Source organism: Ranitomeya variabilis, chromosome 2, assembly GCF_051348905.1.
Source record: "Ranitomeya variabilis isolate aRanVar5 chromosome 2, aRanVar5.hap1, whole genome shotgun sequence".
In the NCBI taxonomy this organism is placed as follows: Eukaryota; Metazoa; Chordata; class Amphibia; order Anura; family Dendrobatidae; genus Ranitomeya; species Ranitomeya variabilis.
Genome location: NC_135233.1, coordinates 349,030,949 through 349,043,434, shown reverse-complemented (window position 1 = coordinate 349,043,434; position 12,486 = coordinate 349,030,949). Strand labels below are relative to the sequence as shown.

At 43.1% G+C, this 12,486-nt stretch overlaps 1 protein-coding gene across 2 annotated transcripts in view; it reads left to right on the top strand.

Annotated features, from left to right (window-relative positions):
* Positions 1–12,486, top strand: part of CCDC9 (coiled-coil domain containing 9) — a 60,433-nt gene that overhangs the window by 32,967 nt on the left and 14,980 nt on the right. For both annotated transcript variants that reach the window (XM_077285510.1, XM_077285511.1), the window contains exons 13-14: positions 9,179–9,325; positions 10,208–10,728. In XM_077285510.1, the coding sequence (XP_077141625.1) occupies positions 9,179–9,325; positions 10,208–10,728 (668 nt within the window). The remainder of the gene's footprint in view (positions 1–9,178; positions 9,326–10,207; positions 10,729–12,486) is intronic.

The following is a 12,486-nucleotide window of genomic DNA, read 5'->3' as shown; positions in this document are numbered from 1 at the left end:
GGCACTGAAACACGTGGCACTGACACACGTGGCACTGAAATACGTGATACGTGGCACTGAAATACGTGGCACTGAAATACGTGGCACTGAAATACGTGGCACTGAAATACGTGGCACTTAAATATGTGATACGTGGCACTTAAATACGTGGCACTGAAACACGTGGCACTGAAATACGTGATACGTGGCACTGAAATACGTGGCACTGAAATACGTGGCACTGAAATACGTGGCACTGAAATACGTGGCACTTAAATACGTGGCACTTAAATACGTGGCACTTAAATATGTGATACGTGGCACTTAAATACGTGGCACTGAAATACATGGCACTGAAATACGTGGCACTGAAATACGTGGCACTGAAATACGTGGCACTTAAATACGTGGCACTTAAATACGTGGCACTTAAATACGTGGCACTGAAATACGTGGCACTGAAATATGTGATACGTGGCACTTAAATACGTGGCACTGAAACACGTGGCACTGAAATACGTGATACGTGGCACTGAAATACGTGGCACTGAAATACGTGGCACTGAAATACGTGGCACTGAAATACGTGGCACTGAAACACGTGCAACTGAAATACGTGGTACTAAAATATGTGGCACTGAAATACGTGATACGTGGCACTGAAATACGTGATACGTGGCACTGAAATACGTGGCACTGAAACACGTGGCACTGAAACACGTGGCACTGAAACACGTGGCACTGAAATACGTGGCACTGAAATACGTGGCACTATGACTGTCAGAAAATGTTCATTAAACGGTTAGGGGTGAGGTTAGGGGTAGAGTTAGGGTTAGGGTTTGGATCCCTTTATCACCTTGATGGTGGTGGGTGGCTTTTCAGTGTGTTTTCTGTTTTTTTTTCGATAAAAATGCATGCGTTTTTAACGCAAACAAACGCATGTGCTTAAAAACACCAAGAAAATACTGCAGGTTGTATTTCTGAAAATTAACGCATGCAGAAAAAAACCGCATGCGTTTGAAAACGCGACCAAACGTGTACAAAAAAACCGCATGCGTTTTCAATGTTAAATATAGGGAAAAAACGCATGCGTTTTTTTGTGCAAAAAACGCTGCAGACAAAAACGCAAGTGTGAAACCAGCGACGCTTTTTATAGCAAAAAAGTTTTTGCGTCTCCACATTTTGAGACCTATAATTTTTCCACATTTTGCTCCACAGAGTCATGTGAGGTCTTGTTTTTTGCGGGACGAGTTGACGTTTTTATTGGTAACATTTTCGGACACGTGACCATTTTTGATCGCTTTTTATTCCGATTTTTGTGAGGCAGAATGACCAAAAACCAGCAATTCCTGAATTTCTTTTGGGAGAGGCGTTTATACCGTTCCGCGTTTGGTAAAATTGATAAAGCAGTTTTATTCTTCGGGTCAGTACGATTACAGCGATATCTCATTTATATCATTTTTTTATGTTTTGGCGCTTTTATACGATAAAAACTATTTTATAGAAAAAATAATTATTTTGGTATCGCTTTTTTCTCAGGACTATAACTTTTTTATTTTTTTGCTGATGATGCTGTATGGCGGCTTGTTTTTTGCGGGACAAGATGACGTTTTCAGCGGTACCATGGATATTTATATCAGTCTTTTTGATCGCGTGTTATTCCACTTTTTGTTCGGCGGTATGGTAATAAAGCGTTGTTTTTTGCCTCGTTTTTTTTTTTTTTTTCTTACGGTGTTTACTGAAGGGGTTAACTAGTGGGGCAGTTTTATAGGTGGGGTCGTTACGGACGCGGCGATACTAAATATGTGTACTTTTATTGTTTTTTTTTTTTATTTAGATAAAGAAATGTATTTATGGGAATAATATATATTTTTTTTTTTTCATTATTTTGGAATATTTTTTTTTATTTTTTTTTACACATTTGGAAATTTTTTTTTTTACTTTTTTACTTTGCCCCAGGGGGGGACAATACAGATCGGTGATCTGCCAGTTTGCTTAGCACTCTGACAGATCACCGATCTGCGAGAAGTACAGGCTGCTTCACAGTGCCTGCTCTGAGCAGGCGTCTGTGAAGCCACCTCCCTCCCTGCAGGACCCGGATCCGCGGCCATCTTGGATCCGGGTCTGGAGCAGGCAGGGAGGGAGGTAAGACCCTCGCAGCAACGCGATCACATCGCGTTGCTGCGGGGGGCTCAGGGAAGCCCGCAGGGAGCCCCCTCCCTGCGCGATGCTTCCCTGCACCGCCGGCACATCGCGATCATGTTTGATCGCGGTGTGCCGGGGGTTAATGTGCCGGGAGCGGTCCATGACCGCTCCTGGCACATAGTGCCGGATGTCAGCTGCGATATGCAGCCGACACCCGGCCGCGATCGGCCGCGCTCCCCCCGTGAGCGCGGCCGATCGGCTATGACGTACTATCCCGTCGGCGGTCATACGGGCCCACCCCACCTCGACGGGATAGTACGTCGGATGTCAGGAAGGGGTTAAAATGCAATAACGGGCGATCAAAAGAACGTATCTGCACCAAAATGCTATAATTAAAAACGCCAGCTCGGCACACAAAAAATAAGCCCTCACCTGACCCCAGATAACGAAAAATGGAGACGCTACGAGTATCGGAAAATGGCGCAATTTTTTTTTTTTTTTTTTTGCAAAGTTTGGAATTTTTTTTCACCACTTAGGTAAAACATAACCTAGACATGTGAGGTGTCTATGAACTCGTACTGACCTGGAGAATCATAATGGCAGGTCAGTTTTAGCATTTAGTGAACCTAGCAAAATAGGCAAGCAAAAAACAAGTGTGGGATTGCACTTTTTTTGCAATTTCACTGCACTTGGAATTTTTTTCCCGTTTTCTAGTACACTACATGGTAAAACCAATGATGTCGTTCAAAAGTACAACTCGTCTCGCAAAAAATAAGCCCTCACATGGCCAAATTGACGGAAAAATAAAAAAGTTATGGCTCTGTGAAGGAGGGGAGTGAAAAACGAAAACGGAAAAACGAAAAATCCCAAGGTCATGAAGGGGTTAATCCGGGCAAACAAGTCCGACAACAGAGGCAAAGGATACTGAAATTTAACAGTGATTTTATTCAGAAGCCGATAGTCTATACAAGGTCTCAAAGATCCGTCCTTCTTGGCCACAAAAAAGAATCCCGCACCAAGAGGGGAAGAGGATGGACGAATATGCCCCTTCTCCAGAGACTCCTTGATATACGAACGCATTGCGGTATGCTCAGGTACAGACAGATTAAATAATCCTCCCTTAGGAAATTTACTACCCGGAATCAAATCTATAGCGCAGTCACAGTCCCTATGAGGAGGAAGAGCACTGGACCTGGACTCGCTGAATACATCCTGATAATCAGACAAATACTCAGGAACTTCCGAAGGAGTAGAGGAAGCAATAGACACCGGCGGGGAATCACCATGAATTCCCTGACAGCCCCAACTTGACACAGACATTGCCTTCCAATCCAAAACTGGATTATGGGTCTGTAACCATGGTAGACCCAAAACGACCAAATCATGCATTTTATGCAGAACCAGAAAACGAATCACCTCCCGATGTTCAGGAGTCATGCACATGGTTACCTGTGTCCAAAACTGCGGCTTATTTTCCGCCAATGGCGTAGCATCAATACCTCTAAGAGGGATAGGATTTACCAACGGCTCAAGAACAAAACCACAGCGTTTGGCAAATGAAAAATCCATAAGACTCAGGGCAGCACCTGAATCCACAAACGCCATAACAGGGTAGGAAGACAATGAGCAAATTAAAGTCACAGACAAAATAAATTTAGGTTGCAAATTACCAATGGCGACAGGACTAACCACCTTTGTTAAGCGTTTAGAGCATGCTGATATAACATGTGTAGGATCACCACAGTAAAAACACAACCCATTCTGACGTCTATGATTTTTCCGTTCATTTCTAGTCTGAATTCTACCACATTGCATTAAATCAGGTGTTTGTTCAGACAACACCACCAGAGGATTAACGGCTTTGCGCTCCCGCAAACGCCGGTCAATTTGAATAGCCAGCGCCATGGAATCATTCAGACTTGTAGGAATGGAGAAACCCACCATCACATTCTTAATGGCTTCAGAAAGGCCATTTCTGAAATTTGCGGCCAGAGCACACTCGTTCCACTGAGTAAGCACGGACCATTTCCGAAATTTTTGGCAATACACTTCAGCTTCATCCTGGCCCTGAGAGATAGCCAGCAAAGCTTTTTCTGCCTGAATTTCAAGATTGGGCTCCTCGTAAAGCAACCCGAGCGCCAGAAAAAACGCATCAATATTTGCCAATGCCGGATCTCCTGGCGCTAACTTGAAGGCCCAATCCTGAGGGTCGCCCCGCAAGAAAGAGATAACAATTTTTACTTGCTGAGCTGAGTCTCCAGACGAACGAGGTCTCAGAGATAGAAACAATTTACAATTATTCCTGAAATTCCTAAACTTAAATCGGTCTCCAGAGAACAGTTCAGGAATAGGTATTTTAGGTTCTGACATAGGACTACAAGTAACAAAATCTTGAATGCCCTGCACACGAGCAGCAAGCTGATCCACACTAGTAATCAAAGTCTGGACATTCATGTCTGCAGCAAGCTCAAGCCACTCAGAGATAAAGGGGAGGAAGAAAGAGAAAAAAAAAAAAAAAACCTCAGAATTTCCTTTCTTATAATCCCACTTCTGCAATGCATTAAGTATTACTTTTGGCCTGGCATACTGTTATGACCCCAATGGCAGAGGGTCTCAGAGGTTATTACCAAGTCTGCACACACAAAAAACCAGCTCATAGGGCAGTGGTAACTAGGCTGACCATATAACTGATCCTAGCACAACAAATAGCAGTAGCCGGGGAACGTACCTAAGTTGGTTCTAGGCGTCTCGCGCCAGCCGGAGAACTAACTAACCCTAAAGGGAAACAATAGACCTTTCTTGCCTCCAGAGAAAAGACCCCAAAAGTTGGATACAAGCCCCCAACAAATAATAACGGTGAGGTAAGAAGAAAAGACAAACGTAAGAATGAACTAGGTTTTAGCAAAGAGAGGCCCACTGACTAATAGCAGAATATAGGAAGATGACTTATACGGTCAGCAAAAACCCTATCAAAATTTCCACGCTGAATATTCAAGAACCCCCGAACCGTCTAACGGCACGGGAGGAGAATATCAGCCCCCTAGAGCTTCCAGCAATATCAGGAATCACATTTAGTACAAGCTGGACAAAAATAAGAGCAATGCAAATAACCAAAAAATAAGGAAGCAGGACTTAGCTTATTTTGCAAAGAACCAGGACCAGCAGACAGGAGCAAACAGAAAGGAACTGATTACAACGATGCCAGGCACCAGACTGAGAATCCAGGGAGTTTAAATAGCAACACCCCTGGACTAACGAACCAGGTGGGTACCAAGCTGGGGAAAGAAAATCAAAGTGTCATGTCGCTAGTGACCACAAGAGGGAGCCAAAAAGTTCAATTCACAACAATAATGCACTCCCCATAGGCCTCCATACAGTATTCTGGCCACCACAATGTTCTCACTGATGTTAAAAAACAAAAATAAAACACAACTCCGCCTCATTCCCCTGCTGCTTTGTTCTCTGCATTGAGCATTCTCAAGCGCCGCACATCTCAGTGCAGTGGGCACCATGTAATGTCGTCATCGCGCTCGCTGCGCTCTCTCATGATCATTTTAGTTGTATGCTGATAACATGCGATGATGGGTGTAGGGGTCCGTTGCTGACTCTGGCATCGGGACTCCCAACCAAAAAGCCACTGGGGTTACACGAGGATTTGGGAAAGTAGAGTATTTACAAAAAAAGAGCTTATCTATTGAAGTTAGTTCACATGAAAAGGACTTACACAATAGTTTCCCACCCCTTTAAAGAAGATGGTATGTATCCTATAAAATTTCTTTTCACAATGGAGTTTTTTTTTTTTGCTTATGCATCAAGTCCACTACAATCCTTCCTATCATACCCTGCTTGTTCCTTTTCGTGTCCACCATTACACTGAATATGATTTCAGTCTTATACAGTAGGCAATGATTAGCTGCAGAGTTACAGGACACCCACTGACTCTTTATACTATCTGTGTATGCTGTGTAAAGAGGTGTCAAACTGCATTCCTCGAGGGCCGCCAACAGGTCATGTTTTCAGGATTTCCTTGTATTGCACAGGTGATAATTTAATCATCTGCACAGAATGATTCCAGCACCTTGTGGAATGCTAAGGAAATCCTGAAAACACGACCTGTTGGCGGCCCTCGAGGAATGCAGTTTGACACCTCTGGTGTAAAGAGTACCCAGTGTATTCTTTGAGATGAAGCTCCACAGTTTTCTTTTTTTCAGCTTGAAAGGGAGAAACCCATCACAAGCAGGAGGCAGGAAACCTAGGATACACTGGGACTCTGCAGTCAGGGGACAGCAGTGCTATGTCACGGATCTATCACTGCTGCCCTTAGATAGGACTCCATACAAGTGCTCCCCACACGTTTATGGGTCCGAGAATAACATGCATGGTACATGGTTACATAAATATATTGTCCGAGTGAGGCCTAAATGGAACTATATTGGAGGGCATTAACATGGCGAACAACCCAGAGTTAGCACATCAGCTAACATATACACAAGAGTCTATACATTGCATTGTTCATGTCCTTATGGAGCTTGCCTTCAACAAATAGATCTCTGGCCAGAAAACAAACTTTGCCTATAAACACAGGCCCGATTCTTCATTTGTGGTCCCTTTGAAGTCAGAGTGGAGAAAAAACAAAAGAAAAAAAAAAGCAAGCACATAAAATAACTTTAAAAAAAAGGCTCAACTAGAGTAATGATTTGGGTGCAAACAAAGAAAAGGCGCAAAACACGAAGAAAAAAAAAAAAAGCGCAAAGGCAATGATTAATCAGGCACCCAACCCAGCTCTACTCTAAGTTGGAGGTTCTCTTTTTTTTATCTGTCTTTTTCTGAACACCTCTCACGTTTTATAACAACATCAAAGTTCAGCTCAACGTTGATTTGGTCTGTGTTCATAAATAAGCACCAGAAAGTTCATAATAACCAGGCTAGGCCCCCATCACACTTCCTTGTTTCCGGTACATGTAGTGTTTGTTTTTCACACGTACCGGAGATGCGTACACATGCACACCCATTATAATCTATGGTCAATGTAAAACATTGTCTACGACTAAGGGCGCACTAGTGCCAGAAACGCATCTGTGTTTCCTGCTAACGTGGGGATTTTATCTTTTTTGAATGTGAAATAAAGCCTTGAAGAAATTTTAAAACAGAGGTGCCTTCCTCCTTCATACATTTTTGTGAGCTGATATTATCAGGCTGGGGAGGTCCCTGGCTATTGGTCCCTTCCCATAGTACAAATACAGCCCTCCCATCACCCCAGAAGAGACGCATCACAGGAGATGCTCCAATTCTGGTGCTGCGCCTTGGCTCTTCCCAGTTGTCATGGTGAGTTGACCATCGGGGTAATGTTTTGGGGTTGATGTCAGCTGTGAATTGTCTAAAAACATCTGACATCAAGCCCTGGTGTTAGTAATGGAGAGGGGTCTATCAGACACCCACCGTTACTAACCCAGTGGGTCCGCCATGGTCCAGTGACTCTGACAAAGGCTATGCAGCCTCATTCTGACGCTCCATAGCCTACAGCCACGTTCAGACCAGCATGTGCTGCGCTGCCAATGAGACACCAGGACTGTGGATACCGCGCCTTTATAATAGAGAGTGGGACTCAGTGTCATATAATTGACTCGTGGTCATATCTGTATGATGGACCCTGGGGCTGTATTTTCTGTTATTGACCAGAAATATCAAGACGCCATCCACTAATACCCCTCCCCTTTTTAGTTGCTCCACCCATCTGACTCTATATCTGGTATATGAGTCACCCATTGGATAAGTGAATAAAAAGTGTTCTTGTAGTTTTATCCATGGTTTTTTTACAGTAATTTATCCCAAATGAAGTCAACAAAGTACAAAAACAAAAAAACATAAAAAGTGTTTTACTTTAAGGGGTTATCCATCAAACAATGTATACTGCCTATCCACAGAATAGATTATATATGTAAGATCGATAGTGTGCGGTGCATCTGCTGAGACCTATACGATCACAAAAATGGAGGTTCCAAAGTCTGTGTGAATGGAGCAGCAGTGAGCATGTGCGACCACTGCTGTATTCACGGTCTATAGGCGTGGTGGTCGCACATGCTCAGTACTGCTCCATACACTATACCCTGCATTTTTACGATTGATATATATATACCTGTGGATAGATAAATGATGTTTATGGGACAACCAACTGCAGTCATAAGATGTGAAATAGAACTCCTAAATTACCCTTGACCTGCTGCATAGCCGGCTATACAAGTGTCACTGACGTTTATTGGCAGCTAGATCAATTTCTATATTTTCATAAGACAAAGATGACATGATATCCAGAAATATCCAGCCCAGGCTCATCCCTTGCATAAAACTACTTCTAGCATATGAAAGCGATGGCTGGCGTACAACTGTTTGAGCCCTTAGTCCTCGCTAGTGCTGTGGCTAAGAAAGATTGTCTATGCTGGAAGCTAATGTCGAGCGTAAGACTGCTGTTACAGCTAACAAAGATCATCCAGCTTTCCCATACCTCTGAATTACAGCTGTTTGCCAAATGAGAACAGAACATGTAGCTCATTAAAGAGGACCGGTCACATTCCGTAAATATATATTGTTTCACCTGGTATAAATGTCGCTGTTCTCCTGAATCCGGCCTTGTATTTCTTTTGTTTCTGCGCCTCTCCGTTCCTGAGATATGGCCTCCTCTTTCCTCTCTAGTTAACCAAGTGGGTGTGGACACAGGCACCAGGCCCACTTGGCTAACAAGACTAAAATTTATACACAGTGAAGAAGGGGCAATATCTCCGGAACGGAGAGGCGCAGGAACAAAATAAAAACAACGCCGGATTCAGGAGAACAGCGGCTTTTACGCCATATTTATGGCAAGTGATAGATTTTCTTTAGCTATAAATGTTGTTCTGGTTCTCCTATACAAGGAAGGCAGTTCATTGACAGCAGATGCAGGAAGACACCCCCATGACTTTGTTATTACTTTGCCATTTCCGATAGTGCTAAACTTTGTCCTATGTGTATGGGTGCTTTAATAAATTCTTTAATAAGTAATCTTGTTTGTAATCTATAGGTTCTGTCCAGAACCAATGCCCAGCCCTGGACCCGGTGCAGAATTTAACCCCTGTTCTAGAATCTGAGTCCATGCATTCCAGTGAGACGGAGGCAAACATGGAGCAATGTTCACTAGAAGGAAATGTGGAGAGCGGTACAAGCCATGGTGAGCCTTACTGAAGCACGGATACGTCAGATAGAGACCTCATGCGGAACTTTATGGGTGGCATATGGATTCAAGCTGAGCTGTATACATCTGTATGCAGTGAGCTCCCTCTAGTGGCTGCTGCAGGTAGCCACTATGCGTCCTAGTACTGCAGCTCTTTGGCCATATTACATGACATTCCTTTATTTTTAGGTACATTGCACTATTTTACCTATTGCATCCACCCAGTTGAGTAGCATATTTTGCCCCGTAGCTCCTCCATACATGTAAAAATACTGGCAGCTAATTGTATTCCCCTGTAATGGATATTCAGTGGTCGTGAACATATTGGGGGATTCAAGAATTGATTGCTGGCCAAAAAATATGATCTTTATGAGCGGCTATAATATGTCTCTACATGAGCCACATTATTTTTCTTTTTTATCACTGATTACATTTATTAGGCACTTTTGCTGTTCGCTAATTGCTCGTAATGTATCTCTTTACTGCACTGCAGCAAAGAAAGCCGCATGATTAGCAGATTTCCCATATGGAGATAGTCGAGGCAATAATTAAGTAGTAAGATAATAAAAAATAAATACATAAAAGATTTCTCGTATATATGTTCATTAAAGTATTAAGTCTAAAATGGATTGAACCTTAAAGGGGCAGTAATCGAAATATCTGCGAGGATATTTATAGGGAGATCTCTGTGATAATATATACCAGGTGCTGTCAGAACTGCAAGTTCATGAAGGGTTCCACTCCAGGACAGTCTCACCAATACATAACCATCTCCACGAATCTTGTACTGCAGTTTGACTTTTTAGGTAGTCAGGAGTTGAATCTGGTTATTGAGGCTCCGCGGGTAACATTCTCTACTTTTATTCCATTAATTTGTAGAAGAGAGATCCCCAGCGGCAGGAGATACCATGCCAGTGGAAGAAGAGGCTTTCCTATCCCAAGAAGAAGATGACTCCTCCGCTGAAGAAGAAGGCTCTTCCGCTGAAGAAGAAGGCTCCTCTGCAGAAGAAGAAGGCGGCTCTGCAGAAGAAGAAGGCGGCTCTGCTGAAGAAGGGACTGCCTCTGCTGAAGAAAGGACCGCCTCTGCTGAAGAAAGGACTGCCTCTGCTGAAGAAAGGACCGCCTCTGCTGTAGAAAGGACCGCCTCCGCTGAAGAATATACCTCCCCTGCTGAAGCATTGACCACTGTAACTGCAGAAAGTACCTCAACCGCTGTGAAAGAGACCTCACCGGTGAAAGAGACCTCACCGGTGAAAGAGACCTCACCATCTGCAGATGTGACCTCACCAACCTCCGAAAACTCATCAGCAGGCGCAAATGAGGCTCAAAATATCACACCACCATCCATGGAAATGCTGGAAGGAGCTGCAAAATCTGTGCACATTGCTGACTTTGAAACGGTTTGTTACAGAAAGACCTCTGTCTGAACTCAACGTCTCCCTCCTTGCATCTGTCTTTTGTGTGTCACGTCCTCATTCTGCACTGGGCTATGATGCCGGCACGGTTTGCCTACTATCTGTGCTTTCTCTGTGCATGCTTTGTCTAGTGCTAATTGGTTAAAACTAATGACATTAGTAACGCACCGTGGATGACCCGATGATGATCAGTGGGGGAAGGGATGTGACGATTGAGTATTTCTGGCTTAGAAAAGGGGTAGTCATTCAGTTGTTTAGTAAAAAAAAACAGTCTTATCCTTCCATTACTTAAAGGGACTGTCCAGTCGATATTTTTTTTTTAACTGTGTGAAACGGGCATAATAAAAAAAAAAAAACGACAAAACATCACCTCACCTCACAATAATCTCCCACTGCTCCTGTTCTGATTCCTCCTTGGTCCCTACTTGTCTCTACTTCCTGGTCCCTCTCAACACACAGGAAATGACTGCTCAGCCAATCACTGACTGAGATGAGTCACCACTGCTACCAGTGATTGGCTGAGCAGTCATTTCCAGTGTGCTTAAAGGGACCACAAAGTAAAGAACATCATGGACCCGGGAAGCATCACAAAAGGAGCAGTGGAGGCTTGGTGAAGGAGAATAACGCTATGTTTATTTTTTAATAATTATATATATATATATTTTTTTATTTATTTTTTTTTTTTTATTTTAAACGCTACTCAGTCTTTTTTTTAGATGGATGGACAATCCCTTTAATACAGGAATATGCCCAGTGTGGGCGAAATAGGAAAAATATTCTAATAATGAAAAGCTTACTTTTTTTTAGGCTCTTAAGGCATAAAGTTTCTCCTTGTGGGAGAGTGACAAGCCTGACATTCTGGTGTAATGAGACTTATAGGCCATGCAATACTTGTTTTGCACTGAGGAGAGGCAAAGACCCTGGAACACTTGTCTGAAAATAGAGTAACTGGTTTGGCTTTTATCCTAAGTTATGTGGTAAAGCCCATGAAAGGGTCTGTATTGATTTTTAGGATTGCTACTTCCAGTAGGTGACGCTAGAGTTCTACTCCCCTTCCTTTCTGAAAGTGTAATTTGCATATATTATTTTATTTTTTTAGCCAGCGTACTGAGGCTGCAAAAATCATCCCTTAATCTGAATAATAGGGAATGATTCATGAAAAATATAATTTCATCATTGTGACACTTATTCATTGATGTTGATAAAACATAAACTACTCACAAAAGGGATATTTGGCTTTCGGGTGAAATGTATGGAAAACAAAACGTTTCCGCTACAGAGATATTTTATCATGACAGTCGGGCATTTAAGTAGAAGCAAAAATGGTGATTTCCTCATCTCTACAATTTATTAAAACAAAAGCCAACAACAGTAGTGGATATACCCCCAAAAGATGTCAGTGTCTCAAGAACATGTTCTGTGTCCTTTAGCATCAACTACAGCTGACGATGACGTCTCCTGCTGGTCACAAGTGGCGTTACTGTCTCCAGAGGCATCGTGTCCCACTCTTCTTGAAGGACGCCCCTCAGATCATTGAGGTTCTGGAGTATAGAGTTACGAGCCTCTACACATCCACTCAGCTGATCCTATAGGTTTTCTACGGGATTCAGATCTGTAGAAAGTGCAGGCCGCTCCATGTGAGGTCCCCCAGTCTCCGGTAACCGCTCCCTAATGATGAGACCTCAATGAGCTGGAGCATTGTCGTCCATGAAGATATTAGGCTGGTGTTGTTCGTGTAGAGGC